General features: G+C 37.1%; 1 protein-coding gene across 4 annotated transcripts in view; it reads right to left on the bottom strand.

The window, feature by feature from the left end:
• LOC306855232 (SRSF protein kinase 1-like) overlaps positions 1 to 22,259 on the bottom strand; it is a 56,466-nt gene that overhangs the window by 22,394 nt on the left and 11,813 nt on the right. For 2 of the 4 annotated variants that reach the window (XM_079393764.1, XM_079393763.1), the window contains 6 exons: positions 4,641 to 4,756; positions 1,574 to 1,682; positions 1,387 to 1,474; positions 1,038 to 1,125; positions 665 to 771; positions 428 to 593 (listed from right to left, as the gene is read on the bottom strand). In XM_079393764.1, coding sequence (XP_079249890.1) covers positions 428 to 593; positions 665 to 771; positions 1,038 to 1,125; positions 1,387 to 1,474; positions 1,574 to 1,682; positions 4,641 to 4,756 — 674 coding nt within the window. Of the gene's footprint in view, positions 1 to 427; positions 594 to 664; positions 772 to 1,037; positions 1,126 to 1,386; positions 1,475 to 1,573; positions 1,683 to 4,640; positions 4,757 to 6,440; positions 6,528 to 15,415; positions 15,539 to 22,259 lie in introns of those variants that run through there. The other 2 variants (XM_079393765.1, XM_079393762.1) reach the window with 2 other exon arrangements.

The raw sequence follows: 22,259 nt of genomic DNA, 5'->3' as shown, positions 1-22,259 counted from the left end.
AACTGTAAATTCCGTTTTTATGACTGGATTCCGTGCGCGTTCTCTGCATCACGGAGGTCATAGATCCCTACAGATAGCGCTCCTGCTGTGTTCTTTAACAACCAGAGCAGTCATCTTTCTATTCACTTCACTTTTGCTATTTAACCAGAGCGAAGGGGACGAGTGCGGTCACGTGTGGTGCTTGTCCACGCGCCTTTGGAGAGAAGTTAAAGTGACAGCTCGGCTAGTATCGGTGTATCGATACTTCGGGAAATTAATATTGGTACCGTTCAGATATTTCAGTATCGATATTTATCGAAATATCGATACTTTTGACATCACTATTCCTTTAATAACATTAATAATATTTGTGACATATTAGAAGTTGTCCCGTCTGTTTATAATCCCTAAATAATCTAAATGTTCTGAGAAGAGCGCTTGCAGTCACCTGCGGATCCAGAAGGTGGTGGAGCTCCAGATTTCTGCCACTCTGTGGCCTCCGTAGCCAGTCTCTTGACGTACGCCTCATTCACATCCAACAAGATGTTCTCTGGCTTTATATCAGTGTGAATGATCTTACACTTGGTGTGCAGGTAGTCCAGGCCTTGCAAAACCTACACAGAGAAAATTTAGGTTTGCCCTGCTCTAAACCACATCAAATGATATTGACCGGAAAAACACATACCTGTCGAATAATGCTCTTGACGCACGGCAACGGCAGGCCCTGGTAGTTGGACTTAATAATCCACTTCAGCAGATGGTGGCCGAGAACTTCAAACACCATACACACATCTGACAGCGCATGGTAAAGGGAAATGGAGAACAAAAGTCCAGGTCCTCTGGGAACACAAGCCAAGAGCTCCAGCTCATTACGAGCTGCACTTCACAAATAAAAGATTGAGCTGGGCTGAATCTGGGCAAAGCGCCTACTCTCACAGCTGTGGATCGAGAGATTGAGCGGCAGCTGTAAACAGCATCCTGTACAGAAGCGAATATGAAGTGCACTAGAAAAACACCTGTGGACACCTGTACAATAAACAGTGGCACTGAAAGGATACGGGTTCCGTTCACACCAGAGATCTTGAAGTCGTCCAATAACTGCACCACTTTCTCCCTGCTGGGATCATTCTGGTCTGTGTTTCTGACCTGAATCCACCAGATGGGGGAAAAAATAACTCATTCCTCGGACAGTTTTACACACAAGACACGTTTTGAAATCATTTTCTTTAGTTTATTACAAAATAAACCATTTTTTCATTTGATGAAACCACTTTCCTCGGGGCATGTGAATACACCTGACTTTCATTACTTTCCCACCACGCTGTAAAATTCATCTGACACTAAATGGTCTCGCGAATAATTCATCGTAATGGTTTCTAAGGCAGCGCTGGTGTTGGGGTAACTCACCGCTCTCAGGAGCTTGATCTCATCGAGTGCTGTTTCAGTATAGTGCTCTGCACTCTTAACCACTTTCATGGCCACAAAACGCTTCTCTCTGCAACCAAAACAATAAATTACCTCTCAGTACACATACTTCATTTATAAAATGGTACTGCAGGAACAAAAGAAAAAACAGACAGGTAAGTGAACGTACTGTATGTCCCAAGCAAACCAAACAGTGGAAAAATGACCCCATCCCAGCTTGCGGATTACATGGTACCGTCCATTAAACAGGTCGCCTATTTTCACATGATGATAACCACCTAGAAAATAAGTTTTTGGCTGTTAGAAACATCTGGAATTATTTGAATATCAGGGTCCAAAATGAACACATTCTAGATCTATTATTTTATTCAAAAATACAATTTATAAAGGACTGAAATACACCTCTTCAAATGTTAGGCATAATCTTTAACTCCAAAGTCAGGTAATACAAGTCAAGGTTATTTGTTATAAAATGTCATGTAGTTCAACTCCCCGAAAATGTAATTATAGTTAGAAATTAATTATTCAAGATCTGTGTTCACTCATTTGTATATCAAGCAAGTTTCAGAGAAATAAACACACCATGTGTTTTAAGCTCCAGGTTTGCTGTGCTTCTTTAAGAGCATTGCAACTTGATAAAAATCATATTGGGATTATATATCAAAAAACCGATATTTGGTTAAAATGTAAAGTTGTAAAGATGTATTTGTACAGCAGAAGAATTAATTGGGAAAAAATGTAGATCAAGAATCATTTTGGAATCGGATCGTGCCTGAAGATTCCCACACCTAATATCAATATAATTATGATCATAATTATTATTATTAAACTCAAGTATTAAGAAATATTAGTATTGTAATAGTAGTATTTCATTGTAAAAAATAAAATCTAAAATGTACTAAAAAACAATTGAATAATTTATAATAATAATACTAATATTATGTCTTAAATAGGGCTGCAATGATTCGTCGATTCTGCCCACGTCTAGTAATCGGCTAAATACCGGAGGTGGTTATTAGACCGTTTTCCAAGGCTGCATGATACATTAAACACATTTAAAAATCATAATAAAGCATAATTCTATTGTGAATTCACAAACGCTGCGATTCAATTAAATAAATGTGTGATGCAAGTTTAATATGCGCTTTAATTGTTTACATGCGTGTAGGTAACGTCCGTGCATGCACCATTTCATCAGATTAGTGAGGTAAATCATTTATAAATCTACGCAAACACAGGAGAATACATCTTTCTCAATATACTAACTGTTCATCACAATTTCAAAATAAAAGTTTAAACTCTCACTCCGAATTTACACATTTTGATACGTTTTACACATTTTCCACCGTCCACATATTCAAGAAATTACAGTTGCTGTAGCATCTCTGTCATAAAGAAATGGCCAAATATTAAAGATTAAGTGGACATTTGAATTAAATGTTTGGTATATTAAACCAGGATAAGATCGTTAGGCCGTTGGCACCCTCTGCTGGCTTTTGATATAATGTGTAATATAAATTTGCTCTATAGTTTGTAATACATTATGCATTTTAACAGTTTTGTTCAATAAAATCGTACCATTACATACTTTTGATTACATGCCTCATTGCTATCATATATGCATTTAAAAGTAATTTTAAAAGCCATTGTTCACTTGGGTCTATTTTTATTCCCACAAAAAATAATTATGATTATAAATAATTATAAATAAAAAAAATGAATAATTATCCGATTAATCGGCAGAATAATAGACAGATTACTCTATTACCAAAATAATCGTTAGCGACAGCCCTAGTCTTAAACTCTTCCAAATGTTAAACCAACAAGCTTTTATTTTTGGCAGAAAAACTCAGGGATCAAGTTCCTCATTTGTTGGCAACGGGTTTATAAATGGATCATTACAAATCTTTTAAAATGGGTTGGCTCACACCGTGTTCCGAAATGCACTTATTATGAGCCACTCAAACTGAGCAGATGCAGAGACGGAGTTCGTGTGGAGCAGCACACAGCATGTTTACTATAAACTGAGCTGCTGAAAACACTGAATCATGAGCTGTTGCATGCAAAAAGTAGGGGTAATAGTTGAATATTCTATCTGCAATCATTTGAAAAAATTAAATAAAATTCGAATTTCGCTAAAATGTTGCTGGCCGTTAATACAGTGAATCCCTTATACATTCTGAGTATGAAAACTGTGTCAAGTGAAACTGAGTTATCACTAAAATGAGAAATATACAAAACACAGGAACATCATGCCCAGTCGAATGAACAAAAACAGCACTGCATTCGGCACAACACTGCATTCACTACTAGATGTACCCCGAGCGAGCCGAGAAGACCACTCTCTGCAGCCGGCTTTATTGTTAACATATTAAGGCCGTGTATCCACCAAAGTGTTTTTTCACCCGTTTTCAATGGGAGTGCCATGTTTTTTAAATAAATGTTCAACTTGGGGCAAAATACACCACTCATTACTGTCAGTTTTTAGTCAGCCGTCCAACAGTGGAGCGGGGCAAATTCCACACGACCAACTGCCACATCCTACTCGTACTACGACTGAACGACAATGGAGAAGTTAATATTGATATGAAAAATAATGCATGCAACATTTTATTCCTGATGCATCTGCCACATTACTTCAGCGGCTATTCTGTATGACCACAATCAAAGCGCCTCCGTAACGCTCGCAGTCTCAGCAAGGCATTTTCAGAAGAGCTGGCTAAAAACGCTTTGGTGGACACTTTCACCTGATCATGTTGATGTACGTGTTTTTACACGATAACCATGCAGAAGTGTATATGTACGTGCTTCACAGCCGTTTTTTTCCCCCATGCACTCTGCGTGGAATGCGTTTTTCTGTACAATTTTTTTGTTTGCACTTATTGTTTAATGTTTTCAAATGAAAAAAAAAAAAAAACTCATTAAACAATTTAAATAAATGAATATTCAAATATTAGTTTTTTATGAGCTCAAATATTCCAATGCAATATTTTAGAAAAATGCCCATCCCTAGAAAAAAGATAAGTGCTGCGCTTCACTCTGAAATGTGCAGTGTATATATTAAATTAAATAGCAGCCCCTGCCATTTAATAAATCAATCACAGTTTTTACTTTGATTAATCGCTCAGCCCAAAAGGCCAAGTATGGCAAAAAATAATGTTGGATCCTGTTTACAATGCATTCTCTTTCACTGTACACACGAGTCTCTCCCTGTACTATGATCACAGGACTCCTACCCTTGCAGTAGTCATTAGGATCCTCTTGTTCCTCATCATCTGAACCCAAGATCTCCTCATCTTGCTCCTGCAGTGAGTCAGGCTGCTGTGCGGCTCCCCTCGGGTGGGGATCAGGCCTGGAGAAAGAAAGCTTATCTTTAGCAAACAGATGTAGCAACCACAACCGCTGGCCAAATGTCTTCACATATCTCTCATTCTAGATGTGCTAGTTACAGGAACGCAGCCAAATATTTATGCAGTGCCTTTAAAGTGTTATTATTACAGTTTAATATCTCCATCATCTTGCTACTGCACCATATAATCCATGAATGTCCATTGAGCTTCTCTAATGTCAGACATTTATGAAACCTATAAATCAGTGTAGGTGCAACGTTAAACCGAAGAAACTAACGTTATATTGCAAAGTGAGAGAGACGGTCTTTGCTGGTTCACTATAGCTCAGCAGGAGCCGTGAATAAAATCTTAAGAGGCATCAAGCTGAGAGAAATCAAAGCATTCAGTCTTTTTGAGTCAAGTTGCTGCAGCAAATTCAGCCATTATTTATTGACCCTCATGTTGTTGCAAACCTGTAAGACGTTCTGAAATATGTATGTCTGTCCATACATTGTACCCCACTGACTAATTGAGTGAACTATCCTTTACAGCCCATGGCAAGCATGAATACGGTTAACATTTTATATACATGTGCCAAGATTCGAAGCAAGTTAGAAGACCAGACGCTATACAATTTTGTCAATTTGATTGTTTTAAATCATAAAAGTGTGATCCATTAATTCTACCTGCATTGTCTAAATATTTCATTGACTTTTTCAATATCACGCTACTCGTGGTGTTACTTCTATTGGTTGGCTGCACCAGCAGCGGGCATTAATGCGATTAGATATGCAGCTTTGTGCCGTTCCCGCTGATGAGTTCGCCTCGCTGTGTAGCGTAATCTCTCTGAAGCAATTTTCTGCATCTTAAACTGGGCTCTGAACTGCAGCTAGGAAGTTGGAAACAAGTCCAGAATAGCATAAGCCTTTACAAGGACACTTTTTGAATTAGTCGTTCTCAATACGGCTTATGAACAATACACAAAGAATGTCTGAAGCAGTGGATTAAATGCGGCGAGTTATTAAACATGTATGTTTTTGCCGCTGCAGAACAGGTTTCTTTCTGTTGGTTTTTAATTTTAAAATTATACTTTAAAATCTGGCCCAACTAAACAGACTATTGGCTGAATGGATCAGCATGTTGTTATAGAAAAGTACAGTCTATTGAACACTGAACGTCTGAAATTAAAAATCTGAAAGAATTATGAATAATAAATACTGTTAAACATAACAGCCTGACACCAGAGCAGAGAAAAGCTTTTTCCCACAAATCCCAGGCAACATCACATATTGTTCCCATAAACATGAAACGGTTTAATTGAGAAGCTGTTATCTCTGTCTGCTTACCAACCGAATTAATTTTGCGCTTCGTGCGTCAGTGAGTATTTCAATAATGAAGGTGCCACCAGCAACAAATACACTGCAAATATCTACTTCAGATCCCGGGGAGCAAATTCTGCTCTTTTGACTTGATTAGTTTTTGATTGAAGCAAGCAAACTTTGCAGTTTGCACAGACACCACACATATTTGAATGAACATGCTATTAGTCGAAAACGATTGTATAGTTGTGTGCTATGTGCCGAACATGGTGGGTGATCCCAGATAATTAGAGACTGTGCTAGCGGGAGTTAATTAGTGGAGGTGTGTGTGAATGTGATGCTGGTCTGGGGGGAGAGTACACACACACACACACACGTGTATACATACATGTGCCCATGGCTCAGAGCAGATGTTGAACCACAGCAGTCCTGCCAACCACTACTGCTCTAATCTCAACTCTCATAGAGAGCTCTCCTGTGAAGGGAAAAGCCATAAAACGAATATGCAAATATTCACTATGTATTATCATATGATTTTTGCTGGAAATATCAAATTAAGCAAAAATGTGATTTTACTTTGCTTTTAATTTTGTCATTAAAGCATGAAACAAGTATTTTCCTACTATTGTGACATACCGTGTGAAATGGGTTTTTGAAAGTGCAGAACTTGACTGGATTGTTGTTTGATAATAGCTGGGACCTCATATGAGTGATAGGTTGTACAGTCTTTGTACTGGTGCACACATCTAAGGCCAAAATAACACATTGAGGACTTTGATTTGTTTGAAATGCATTGATGTGCCGTACTCTTTACATCAGGTTTGCAGTGGTATACCAATCTCGCTGTATATCATGGTCAGACTCTTAGTTTTTTCCTTGGAGCACAAGGTAAAAATTTATGAGTGCATAAAAAAAATCCAAGGAGTATAATGATAATTGATCAAATAATGTGTTGTTCCTCAATAAAGGGATATAATGAGACACAAAAGAATAATCTAGGTATAAATAAATAATTCTGCTTCAAACTCATTTAATAATTATGGAATTATTTATAGGCTTTAAAACTTCAACTGTGTGTATATACAGCATGATCAGCCACAACTAGGCATGCACCAAGCTTTCGGCCGCTTAAAATGCCATTTTCGTTTTCTGGCCGAAAGAGAAAAACGGCCAAAACATGAGCTGAAAACATATGATGCGCCACACCATCATCAACACTCTGAACTCTTGAGTGTGCCAGGGTTATTATCCTGCTGAAAGAGACCACTACCATGAAGGGGTGTACAACAATCTTTAGGTAGATGGTATGTGTCCAGGTAACATCCACATGCAGAAGCAGCATAACAATGCCTCTGCTGGCATGCCTTCTTCCCATAGTGAATCCTGTTGCCATCTCTTCCCCGGGTAAACGTCGCACACGCACCCAGCCGTTCACCTGGTCCAAAAGAAAATGTGGTTCATCAGACCAGGCAACCTTCTTCCATTCCTCCACGGCCCACTTTCGATGCTAACATGCCCATTGTAGGAGCTTTTGGCTGTGGACATGGGTCAACATGGAACTCTGGCTGGCCTGCAACTGTGCACTTCCACAGGCAGTAAACGTCATCTTTCAACATTTTCCGATCACGGCCAGCATTAAGTTTGTCAGCAGTTTAAGCTACAGTAGCTCTTCTGTGTGATCAGACCAGACAGGCTTACCTTACATTTTCATTTACATTTATTCATTTAGCTGACGCTTTTATCCAAAGCGACTTACAATTGCTATATATGTCAGAGGTCGCACGCCTCTGGAGCAACTAGGGGTTAAGTGTCTTGCTCAGGGACACATTGGTGTCTCACAGTGGATTCGAACCCGGGTCTCTCACACCAAAGGCATGTGTCTTATCCACTGCGCCATCACCACCACCTTAAGTTTCCCATGTGCATCAGCAAGCCTTAGGGCCTCATGACCCTGGCGCCGGTTCACCCAAATCAACCACTTTTGGCAAAACTTTCATTTTGGGAGATGCTCTGATCATTCATCCATCATCACCATGCGTTCTGTGAAAGTCACTCAGATCTTCTCTCTTGCCCATTTTACCTACTTCCAACACATGAAATTCACTTGCTGCCTAATATATCCCATCCCTTGACAAGTGCCACTGTAACAGTATAATCAATGTTATTCACCTGTCAATGGTTTTAATGTTGTGGCTGATCAGTGCAGATAGACACACTAAATGATTGAAATGAAAATGATGGGTTATAAAATCGGTTTCAAAGCGAATATTTAAAATTAAATCTCTCACTATTAAATCAATCGCCTATAACCACACTGTATAACGGACTACTCATCTGGGAAAGCCATGTTTCCTACACGGCTGTGCTTGTGTCCTCCCTCTCCGTGGCTTTCATGAGCAACCTAATAAAAGCATTCCAACTTAAATATTTAATATTCACATATTTATTTGGTAGGTAGCAAGATATTTAACATTAATATACAGAGACCGACTGACAGTTTATATTGAATATCAATAGATAATATCATATTTTTAACCCTATTCATATCCAGACTAAAGACTTTACAGTCTCATAAGAACCTGCACCCAGACTAACTGCTTTAGTTCGGTCAAGTGCCAGAAATAACATATAAAACCAAGTTCACTTGAATGTTGTGGAATTATCACCGTTGCACTTCTAGAAAGAGTGTGTTGACAAAAACTTTTTATTTTATCATTCAAAATAATTCAAAGACGGATGACCTTACAATGTGAACATGTGATGTGAAAACAGCTAAACATGTCTTGAGCGAGTCAACAAGGAAGGACTTGTTTAAGTAGTTTTGATAGGGTCATGGTGATACAGAGTTTAGTTATCTGCTGTTGCCAAGCAATGTTGCAACTTACTGCAGTAAGAATTCAAGAGATGTGCAGTCATGGGTGAATGTGCACTTCATGCCCAAAAGTATGTGGGACACACTGACACCACACCCATGTGTGCTTGTTGAAGCACATTTGGGTTTAGAGTTCAACATCATGGGCATTAGGGAGAATATCCTCCTTAAAAGCTTCCATCATTCTGGAAAAACTTTCCACTGTTTGTTCCAACATGGATTTGCTCCCATGCAGAAACAAGAGCATCAGCAAACAGCATCTCAAGTCATGCCATAGTTTAGGCTTTGCGCACAGCTTGATTAATACTAATAATGTTATTTATTTTTCTTCATATTTTATAACGACTGTAATGATGCTTTGTTTGTGGAAACTGCCTTCAGATAACAACAGTTCTGTTGCGGGAAGGATAAGGAAAAAGACCAAGCTTTGCCTAATCAGATGTGAAACCCAGACGTCTGGAGAGATTGTGGGCGGTGCTATTTGTGCTGTTGTCAGCACAAAGCGGGCGACTTACCAGAATGCCTTGCATTTCTTTAGTGTCAGTCTAAGTATTCACTTGCCCTTTGAGTAATGTGTGGATAGGACTATGTTATTTTTGTCTAGTGATGACCTAAGGCCTATTCGTTCAAAGAACAAATATTCACCACAACCAAGATTGAGAACTAAAACAGGTTTGTCTTCATTTTGGAGAGCAGGTCGATTTTTAGTAGTGTTTACCTAAAGAACCACTTTAGTATAGGGACCAATTCTCACTATTAACTAGTTGCTTATTATCATGCATATTTATTAGTACTTATAAAACACATATTCTTCATCCCTAATCCTACCCAATACCTAAACTTAACAACTACCTTACTAACTATTAATAAGCAGCAAATTAGGAATTTGAGGCAAAAGTTGTAATTAATGTTTGTTAATAGCAAAAAGTGGACCTTAAAATTTGAAACACTCTGCCATAGGTGGGACACACAGATAGTCCCACCCACAACTCACACCACTGACAGAAAGCGCTGGATTTATGCAGACTAAATGACTGCATGTCACAAGTCGTTTCATAGGAAGATTGAGTAATACTTGAATTAAAAATTAGGTCAAAAGAAACATGCGTGCATAAATCATTCACAATAAGATCAATAACATGTATTTAGAAAATAGAATGAGTGAATTTCCATTTCATGCTGACTTTAGTGCCTTATGCAAATTGATATAAAAGCAACTCAATTACACTGCTATCAGCTAATGGAATGTAAAGCAGATATAAACATAATCTGACCAGAAAACGATAACTGGATGAGGGGTTAAGTGCCTTACCACAGTGGCTTAATCAGGGTAGCGCCATATTTAATGTTTGACAGGAAAGAAAATGAGTGTTCAATAGACTGTACTTTTCTTTAAAAACATGCTGATCATTCAGCCAATAAAACGTCTTTCTAACAAAAAAGAAAAAATAATCAGTAGACAGTAACTCTATAAAACAGTTTGAAGATCCTTTATGCAGTGCATGCTATTGTAAAGACTGTAAGTCTATCCATCACAGCCTCATTTTCAGGACTAGTCCAGGGGGTTGCCAGACAAAAAAATTATGTAGATAGATCCAAGACATGCATTTATTGACCATAATAAGAGTATAATGCACAGTTATGCACTGGAAACTCTAAATAATGACGGCTCTCAGAAGAACAGCAAATCAAACCCATAATCAGATTCAAATTCTCTCCAATTTGAAATCCTAGTGAAACTAAATGTCATCAAACCAGCAGAGCATTACTAACAGTTTCTCTGAATGATGGATGGTCACTGAGGTTGCAAAATTCTCCGCAGCGACGGTGCTCAGGGCTGAAGTTTCAAGACGTCAAAGTGAATTGAGGTCTGCTTAGAATGCAAGACAAATTCATGGATATCTACAGGACAGAACAAACTTTTTTGGACGGCATACAGAAAGTCTGGAACACAAAGGACCTGCATGTGTGACGCATCGATTCTTCAGTCCAGAAACATTTGAATCCTCTGATCGATCCTCTAATTCAGCTCTCAATCGTTGTCCTGGAGTTACACAGACTGCTCATTTTAGATTCCAGAACCACTGTTTTACTTAATGCCATTAATCCTTTCAGGAACAATGAGAAAAATGTAGATGAGGAGTCATTCATCTGGTTGTTTAAGCTAGCAGGGAGCAATAGAGGGGGATGTAATCTACGGTTAAACACCATTTAAATTCTGCTTAATCTCAAGTCTACAGCGTATTGTTTGTAGCCTCAGACGGCACGCCTACGGACCGTTTGATACATGCTGCACACAAAAAGACAAGAGCTTTCAAAATCAGAAGAATGAATCCAATGCAAACTGTCAAGAATTGTCTAGGTCATATTTCACCCCATAACATTAGAAAGAAAAAAAGAAATCATTTTTATGACACTTTCTCTCTCATTAATCTACAAGTCTATGTAATGCTATAGGGTGGTAAATGATGACTTTATGATCGATTAATTGTTGTTAATAATGCATGGTGGACAAACAGCATACCAGACAGACCCTGGAGTAAGTGATAATATGCTGAAAAACCCGTGATGATCACCCTCTTTATGCTTTAAACACATATTTTGTTCAAATTCATACTGTTGCATGCATTCATTAATGTCAACTTTAAAGTGCCCCTTTCATGCAGTGTGTAACACAGCTCTAAGTGAATGAAAACATCCTGCCAAGTTTTAAAGGTCACATATTTTATTTAAGGTGTTGATGTCCTTAAGAATATATATTTGCGGTATAAGTATCAAAAACCATCTCAATATATTTTTACAGCTCCTCTTTCAGGAGCTCTGCTAAGAACAGGTTAATTTTGGCCTGTCTAATTAATATTCATGAGCCTCTCTTATGATTGGCCTGTTGTTTTCTGAGTGACGCACGGCAAGACCAACCACAGGTAGACATTTTAGGGCCGACGTAATAATTACGTCACAGCGCTAGCTGCAGGCAAAACAAAGGGAAAACTGGAGGCGGCCCATTCAAACCAGAGCCAATTCGTCTAAATAAGGAGCTTAAAATATCAACTTGTTGTGATGTTGGGTGCCAGAATCAACGTAATACAGACTCAAATTAGAAACTTGATCGCATACCTGCTGCCACTGCCAGACAAAAAACCGACGACAGCTGTGGTTAAACGCGATAAAATGAGCGGACTGAACAGAAACGACCGTCAAAAATGCTTGCGTTTGCAGCGCACACTTCTTATCAGAAAGGGTTCGATAAAGTATTGTCTTTTGTTGTTGTGGGCGCGTCTAAAGATTTCTCGCTTTCTTATATGAAAATGTCTGTGCGCATGCATGTAAAACAACAAACTGACGATTTATATTTAATCATTTGTAATTGTATATACATTGTTGTGATTAATTGTGGCTAGAATAATAATGTAGCTGTAAAAATAGTTGAAATTGAAATGCATCTACATCATCTTGACTAGATAGACACGGTGAGTTTGTCTTTCCTATACACGTTAGATGTGATCCACCTCATAGTAACAGTTCTGTCAGATCGTCCATCCTTTTGAGTGAGCGTGTAACGTTACAGGTCGGCCGATCTGGTTTCGTCCGTTAAAGTGAACCTTTTTGACATGTTTCTGTGTGGTGGTTGCTCAGCAATGGCATGGACGCGGTGTTGTCTGGGGGTTTGGCAAAAGGAGGTTGGGACGGTGGACGGTGCTCGGGGTGGTGACTGAGTAGTTCGGACGTCACATTTTTACGGAAGTCACAACGGCTCATGAAAAATCACAGCTACTTTATGCAGGCTTTGTGCATTTTACTGTGGATTGACTGTTTTGAAACATATGGTAGTTATACAGCCACTAGACCTCTGTTATCATGAAAAAAGCCAGGAAATTTCAGTTTTGATAATATGGGACCTTTAAATCTGAAAGTACACCATGTATAAAGTTATTGTCTCTCAAAAGAAAGAATAGACTCCGAATCATTGAAACGAGTCATTTTTAAAATCATTTTGACGTCAACGTGAAACATTAGCATATTGCCCACCCCACTTGGGAAAACAATTGATTGTTAATTTTAAATAGATTTTTGAAAATAAAAAATAAAAACAATAGCCTAGTATTGTTGTAATAATAGCAAATTCTGTTTAAACCATTTCTGAGTATGTACCTTTACCCTTATTTACTTTTTGCATTATGAATGATATAATATATATGAACAATGATATATATTGTCTTTTTTTTTGACAATTCACTGCCATTTATGCTTTTGATGCAATTAGGGTGCACGTTTTTACCAGAACACCTTTAAACAAAGTAATGTTTACTAAGTAACAGCTCAGTACATTGAGTACTGCAGAGGAAGCGCCAATCGCTTGTGTAGAGTAAGTTTGTGAATCTTTAAAATTAGCTTTACTATAAAACCAAACTGCTCATTGTGACTAAATCACAGGTGATGGGTGGTCCGAGAGGTTGCATCAAAGAGGCTATTTTCTCATCTCCTCATCTGGATCCAGTCTCTGAATCACATTTCCATAATTCCCTCCATTACTTTAAGTTGTTTTTCAGCGAAGGCGGCTTCTATTAAAAGCCTCAAGCCTTAGCAACCAGCCTGGACTATTCATCTGAACCAAAACTTCACCTCCCGAGCCTCTTGATGCATGCCATCCTTCATAACACATTCAGCGAGAGAAAAACAAGGGGGTTGTGTGTATCTGTGCATGAGTGTTGGTCCATGTGAGCATCGTGAGTGGGAGTGAAACGTTTGGCGCACAGAGAGTTAAACTCACTCTTAATGCAGAGCTCAGCCTTCAGAACTTCTCCAGCCCACACAACACACCACAACACGTCTGACATTCTCTTGTCTTGTGTCAGAGTGCTCACGCATGCATCAAAACAATCCGCTCTTCCAGAAACACAAATGCCTGACTCTTAAGACCGAGCTACCATTGTTTTCACTCGCGTGCGGACTGCATTGCAGCATTAGCGCTCGAGGCAAAGGAAGGTTTTCAAATCGATTTCATTTTGTGCAAAACCCGTCCCGGGTATTACCCGTTTTGCTCAGGTAATAATCACCTTATTGCATCGAACTAGGTGAATTCACTAACCATTGCAGTGGCTTTTCATTAAGACGCAATTTGGGGTCCAGCCTGGCCATATACAAATCTCCACAAAGGTGAAGGTGCGCAAAACAGCGAGGGGCCGTTGATGCCGTTTATCGCACGGCTGCAGCACAGCGTGCATTCAACATGTCTCCCTCGCTCTCATCTCCCCTCTGCCACGATTCATCTCAGACAGATTTGTTAAGAAAGCTGGATTTAATCTGAAAACTTCACACAGTGTGTGTCCACCATGCATTTTTAAGCAGCATCTTCAAGGATATGCGTGCATGTCTTTTGAGAAGAGTTTGATCAACTCAGAAAGATGTGTGCAGAGCTGCAACATATTACAATTTTGATGATAAATCACTGCACTAGAAGTATATTGGTGCAAATTTATCACATTTTGGGAAACTGTTACTATTCAGTTTGGGTAACACTTGTTATTAGGAAATATTTATATTAAGTATACACTAATATATATATATATATATATATATATATATATATATATATATATATATATATATATATATATATATTTTTTGAATGTAGTTTTTCTGCTAAATATTTGCATAATTAAATATGATGGAAAGAAGAAAAATATGCATATGTCATTATGCAAAAATATATTCATACAATGTTTTGTTGATATAATAAAGAAAAACATGCATATCAACAAAACATTGTATACATATACTTTTGAATACTTTTTCTGCTTAATATTTGCATAATGAAATACTTATGCATTTTTCTTTTCATGATATCAACAAAACATTGTACGAATATATTTAATATTTTTTCTGCTCAATATTTGCATAATGGAATATTTATACATATATTTTCTTTTCATTAAATAAAACATTACAAGATTATATGTTTGACTAGTATTTTTGCTGCTAAGTATTTGAATAATGTAATATTTAATTTGTTTTCTCCTTATAAATATAACATTGCATGGACTTTTTTAAATTGCAGATTTGCTGCTAAATATCAGTATCATTAAATGTTATTATACTATAATATTACGCAAATACATTTCTGTCTTTTATGGAAGTAAATTAATGTGTTATACAAATGTTCTCATACAACTCTCATTCTTAAAATGTGCATAATTGGAAGAACCTACTATTTCCTCTTTTATAATATACCTAATAGTTCATTTCAGTTCTATAAATATACAGAATAAACAGTTTCCTAAACTCATCTAATTTTAAAGAACCCTTCAATCATTTTTCCCTTTGAAGCTCCAAGCATGAAGGAAAATAACTCGTCACAAGCAACTAGATGAAACTACATTCACCAATCTGCCAAAGCACAAATGAAATCAAAGCTCTCAAACACATGGTACACCAGAAACGTGCTTACGAGGCACTGAAGAAGCAGACAGAGGTGCAACTTTGCTCCTTACCTACAAGATGCGCGGATGCCCATGAGAGACAGTGCTAATGAAGGCAACAGGGGCTGGCAGGCCAGAGACAGAGCCATGTACCAGAGGCAGAGGAGGGCCACCTCAGTGCACACAGATGCACAGTGAGGCAGAATGCTGAGGAGCTCGATCCCTCCCTCTCCCGCTCGCTCTGCTTCCGTCAGCAACAAGAGCCCGCCCTTCCCTCTGTGCCACGCGCGCCGATTGGCTGGGGAAAGCTAGCACTGCATTGCAGGTAAAAACACTGCCGCCTCCTCATTTCTCCTTCATAACGCCATGTATTTTGCCGTCACTCATCCCATCTGCTCTCTCTCTCTCTCTCTCGATTTACAGCAGAAAAAGGCAGCCAGCTCACAAAAGGTGAGTTAGACGCTCTCTTGCTCATAAGATCCGTGTCTCAGTCTAAACAAGCCTCTTTACAACCTTGTTAGTGAAGGCAGGTAAGCAACACTGAGTCACGGCAGCGAGAGAGAGACAGACAGAGGGTCTATAAGAGGGCACTCGACACAATTACGCTTATCTCTCGCCCCTCTGAGACGTACACAACTCAATGAGAGCTACTTGACAGAGAACATCTCAAACGAAAGACCCCAATCTATCATTACAATAGTTTTATAGTATCTATTGCAATTAAAAGCACAGGAGCTTTCAGGAGAGGGAAAAAAATTATTAACCTTGAATTGCAAAAGCCAATCAGAACGAAGTCTCTTTCACTAAAAGTGGAAAAGCTTCTGCTGCAAAAAACTGCAGTTCTGCACAGAAAAATTCTGTTCTTAAGCCGCAAGTAGCAGTGGCCAGGAGAAATTAGAAAAAAAAAAATAATAATAATAAAAGATAACATTTGACGGAAAAATAAATCTATCCCAGTGCCAAATGACGAGATTTAAAAAAGAAAATAATAAATTAAATTAAATAAACTTTCAAAATGTAGTCCTTTTTTTCAGGAATTAGTTGGACTACACTAGCTGAACTTGACTCCAGTTGAGAGTCATTTATTGAGAAATCGGTTGTAAACTCGTTGCACTGCTCATCTTTGATTCAGTTAAACAATTGGTCACAATACACTGGTTGTGCTATATGTATGGAAGCCCATTTCCGCCACTGAAAAATAAATAAAGGTTACTGCGACTCAAAATTCTGACTTTTTTTCTCAGAATTGAGAGCTATAAAATCACAATTGTGAGTTATAAAGTCAGAATTGCGTGATATAAACTTGAGTTAAAGTCCAATTTCAAAGGGGGGACTGATATGTTCCCAGAATTGCGAGTTTATATCTCACAATTATGACTTTTTAACTTGCAATTGTGAGTTTATATTAGGGCTGAACGATTTTGGAAAATAATCTAATTGCGTTTTTTTTTTTACCAAGATTGTGATTTAATATGCGATTATTTTTTAAAGCATTTTATATTCTGTATTATTCAACAAAGATAAGTAATAAATCATTGTATAGTATGCAGTGTTGGGCACGTTACTTTAAAAAAGTAATTAGTTATATTACTAGTTACTCCTCACAAACAGTAACTGAGTTACATCATTATAAAATAAACTAATTACCAGGGAAAGTAACTGTTACTTTTTTTTTTTTTAAATGTTCAAATGTGTCAAATAACTTGGATGCCCCCGATTTTAAATATGTTAAATTAATGAAATGGTCACTAAATAGAATAAATTATTATTATAAAACATTGTACACTAATCTACACTATTTTAATGTTTCTGTGGGAGAACGTGAGAGACACCCATCAAATTCAGTTGATTATTGCAAATATTATCAACCCTTTTCTTGGCAATAGAATCTCCATTGGCTTGGATTTTTTTTTAGTTTACTCACCAGACTGATATTAATTATCTGATATACTTATATTATATAGCTTATGTTTGAAAAATGGCACAGTTTTTTTTATATCTCACTTAGCATCAGTCAAACATTATATGATATTCTGATAATTTAGCATTAAATGATGATAGAACTTTAATAATTAGAATAACCATGTATGAATGCATATTTGTCATGATGACTTAACTTAGGTCTGGTGGTGGTGCTTAAGATATTGTTTGTCATTTAGTGTTTCTATAAAAAAAGGTGGGAAAAAACTACAAAAATGTCAATGCATACTGTATGTTTTTGATTCAGTAAAAAGAATCAGCTCATAAGTCATTTGATTCAGTTAAAAACACACAATGCAATCAGTCAGTCTTCATTAGTCGCACTGTATGTTTCAATTCATAAAAACCCCTGTCTCATAAGAGCCATTTGTTCAAGAACTGGTTGAAACACAATGGTCCCTCTGCATGTTTCTGATTCAGTTTAGACTACACCATTCACGCTGTATGTCTTTGATTCAAGTGAGTTAATTCAGCCATGCTAGATGCCAATCCCAATGTGGACAAACATTGATAGCCTTCACTTTTTTGTTGTCGTCATGCTGGACAAGTACTTGACCATTTTATCTGAAATTAAATGATTTTGTCTTCTGTTGAGGTCTGACTCTACATAATACACTCTCTCTCTCCACTCATCAAGCACTTTAATAGATGGAGAGACGTGGGTGGAGGATGTTGGGATGAACTAATACAATGTAAAAAGATATGAGACTCTCCGATATGAAACACAATAACTGACTGACATGGAGCTGCTCATTAAAATCTAAAGATGTACAGACGGCAAAAAAGTCTTACTCAAACGCACAAGCAAAAAGCTGAAGAATGTGCAGCATGCAGGACCCTTAAAAGAAAAACTGCCCTGGTCCTGCAGTAGGACACATCATAAAATGCATTTAATGGTCTGCTAGTTTCTTAGCAACCACAAAACCTTTGGCAATAGAAGAAAGGTAGGGTCTCTCTGACTGACAGGGCTATAAATCAGTCTGCCACGTGTATTGCATAATTTATCATTATGCAATTAACAAGCTTTTCATAGTGTTGATGCATTTATATAAGCGTTTGCGTGTGTCTGTACTTCAGGAAGTATGCACTTCACTGCTTTGAATTCTTGACATTTTGCTCCCGTTTCAACCGTGAATAAATTATACAATGAGGAAAAATTGCACATCAACACATTTATGCCTCAAAGAAATTATTTGCATGTTGGCCTAGCAGCATATAGCGTCACATTGAGCCATGGTGTGGATTTCCAAGAACCCATTCCCCTATCATTTCCTGCCTTTATTCATTCCTCCATTACAGTAATAGACCAAAAACATTTATTCTTCAAAGTTTTCTGTCAAGTGTTTTGGGTCAGAGTCCTGATGGACATCAAATCTTGTCCCTAATGTAGATCTTTGGTCAGCTTAAAGAGGCTCTTCACAAGGATTTGCCTGCATTGAGGCTTCAACAATTTGGCTCTTGAAGGCAAGAAGTGTTCAGTTCCTCCCTCTAAAGAGCAGCCCCGGAGCATTAATCAGTTATCCACATGCATGATGGTAGAAAACAAACAAATATAACAGTAAAGCATGTTCTCTAGAAAACTTAATATTAAATAACTATTAGGATGCACCAAAAAAAAAAAGCTTTTTCTGTGTTCGGCCAAATAAGCGAAAACACTGAATAATTGTACTGAACAACAACGTGATGTAATGCGATAAAATAGAGAAAATATAAAACGGTCATTTTACTGTTGTTCTGTAAAATAAAATAAAGGAGAATAATAATAATTACAACAGCTCTATTAATACATTTATTATAACATTCACACAGTGTTCAAATTGGGATGTTTAATATCTTCTAATGTTTTAAAAGAAGTCTCTTCTGCTCAGCAAGGCTGCATTTATTGACTGATTTAAGAAGGGGGTCTCAAAAATGGCCAAAAAAATATATATTTTTCCTAACTTATTAATTTTAAGTAAAATTGTGCTTTGTTGGCATAATTACTGCAAGAATGTTAAAAAATGTTCCATAAGTAAATAATTATATTTAATAAAATTATATAAAATAATTGTTTTGTAATTGATTATTTTTTCATTGAAAAGCAAGACAAAACAGTAAAAAGTACATTTTGGCTATTTAATTTATGCAATGGTGAAGAAAATTGGCAAAATACAAAAAAAATGCAAAAAAACATGTTTTTCAAGCGTTTCATTTTGTTCAACTTTGGCCAAGAATTTTCATTTCGGTGCATCCCTAATAAATATCATCCCAGAAAAGTTAAGACCAGCGTATAACTTTAGGCACGTACATTAGAGCATGTGTGGGTACACTGAGCCTAATGTAAATTTTGTCATCAGCATGTATGTTCTGCTCAACATGCACCTTGAATTGCACTAATCAGTTGGTCAATAGGATATGGAAGATTTTTGACACTGAAGAAAAAAAAAGGAAAAAGGTTTTTGTCTGACTTAATTTAAATCTCGAGTGGTGTGACTTTTTCTCAGAATTGCATGATATAAATTTGTAATCGCAAGTTACAAACTCAGAATTGTGATATATAAACTTGCATGTTTAAGTCAGAATTGTTATATAAACATTTTCGAATTATAAAGCCAGAATTGTGGAAATATTAACTAACTAAAATTAAAAATATCAGAATTGTGAGCTGACTACCTCAGAATTGCACTTTATAACTCACAATTTTATGGCTGTCACGATTCCTCGAATAAATAGGAGCTCTCTATTATAAAGGCTGCACAAAATATTAAAAACTAGTGGTGTCAAAATTAGGCGATTCATTTTTTCAGTTTAACGCAATAAAAATATTTAAGGGGCGGGGCCTTGGGTTGGCCACCCCACTCACAACTGCTGCTTCGGTCACTTTTTCTCTTGACAAGAAGTGCATTTATTCAGTCGCAGAACGTCTTTACGACCACATCAAACGGGAGACGTTTCAGACGGCAGGAACGAGTCAAACGAGCACGGATAACGGTATGGTGATCATAGCACGTGATCTTCTATGTGCCCTCTAGAAGCTTGCGTTCTGCAAGTGAATGACGCATTATTGTGCCGTCCCAAAGAGGCACAAAATCACTTTCACAGACTTTTTCATTAACTGTTCCCATCTGGTGGAATGACCTGCCCAACTCAATCCGAGCAGCTGAATCCTTAGCCATCTTCAAGAAACGGCTAAAAACATCTCTTCCATCTTTATTTGACCTTCTAACTCTAGCACTCTCGATTCTAATTCTATTTCATCTGTCGTCTTTTTATAAAAATAAAAAAAAAAACACTCACACTTGACCCTCTATCAATTGCATATTTATTCTGTAACTGCTAGCTTTTCTTGAAAAACTAACACTAGATTTATTTTTTTCTATATTATCTACTTGTTTCCTTTAAAAAAATTTAATAAAATAAAAAAACTGTGTCCTGCGTAAGGCAAACCAAGACTTGTCATAGGACTTACATGTTGTTGCTCTGTTTGTTGGTTTTGATTGCTTCTGTTGTCCTCATTTGTAAGTCTCTTTGGATAAAAGCGACTGCTAAATGACTAAATAAATAAATCTTTGCACAAAGGTGCCAGTGCGCGCTGTAGCCTGTATTCTTTCATATCAAAGCATGAAACAAACTATGTGCATGCAATGCCGTGGTCAGTTAAATCATGAAGTTACCAAAAAGGCGATTAAAGCTTGCATGCATGTAATATATTTTACATGAGTCACATTTAAGAACATGTCTCTGAAATGGTTTTTAAAACTGTCCTGGAGCAGCCCAGCACTGTCTCACTAATCGAACACACCCGATTCAACTCATCAGCTCATTAATAAAGACTTTAAGACCTGAAGTGGGTCAGAAAAGGTAAAAAGAGTTGAGAGAAAACATGCATCCGCGTCATGTCCAGCAGTGACAGCTCTTAAAGAAATAACAGCCAAAATAACCTAATAACCAGCTGCTGTGATGTCTATTAATCAAAGGACAAAGAAAAAAAAAAAAAAGAGGAAAGAAATAACTTTTATAGCTTTCAGGATCCATTTGTATAATTTCAAATATCAGTATTCAACCTTTTATGTATACTATCTCAAAACATTATTTATGCATTTGTAACTGCAGGTTGAATGCATTCATGTCCTGTATTAAACTGTGTGCAAATACATCTAAATGCCACTGCAGACGTAGATTGCAATGTGATTTTATACAATAGTAGTTCAATAAACAAGTTAAAATTAAGTGACTTACATTTTAGATACAATATTGACTGTTTTTGCACAATTTCGCTGATGAAAATAGTTCCAATCAAAGCCATAGCAGAACTGTTTTGAGTCTCCGAGCAACACAGCGGTGTTCGTTACTGAATGAATCCACGTTTTTGAACGAATCAAGTCAATGATTCAGTAACCCATTCATAAAGACAGTAGTGACTTGCCTCGTTTCTGAATGAATCAGCCGTTTGAACGAATATGTTGAAGGACTAAATGACTCACTCATTCAAACAGTAATTCGCTGCCACCTACTGGTTTGGTTTCATATTTAAAACTAGCATTGCCCTTTTCCCAACATTTCTTATTTGTATGTTTAAGAAATATTTAAAACATTTGAAATGTTGCAGAGTAAATGCATTTTTGGCACCTCAGCTTCATCAAACAGTGTGTAAATGCATCTAATGCCACTTCAGATGCAGCTTCTGTATTTTTTTTTTTTTGCATTAAAAAAAGTATAGATTTTTGTTTGCATATGCTGTCAATTAGGCCTATAGTTTTTAGAAAGAAAATAGGAATCTGCAAAAATCGGTATCGGCAGGTCACACTTACAAAAAAAATACATAAAAATGGTTGAATCGGCCAAGAAAATTGCAATTGGTGCATCTCTAGATTTTTGTAGATATTGATTTCATTTGCTTGGTAAAAGCCAAAATGTTTTCTAATTCACTGATTAAATGTAAGAATTTGACTCAAAA

This window comes from Barbus barbus (genome assembly GCF_936440315.1).
Source record: "Barbus barbus genome assembly, chromosome: 35".
Lineage (NCBI taxonomy): Eukaryota > Metazoa > Chordata > Actinopteri > Cypriniformes > Cyprinidae > Barbus > Barbus barbus.
Note: the sequence above shows the minus strand (reverse complement) of the source record. Positions and strands in the feature narration are given on the sequence as shown.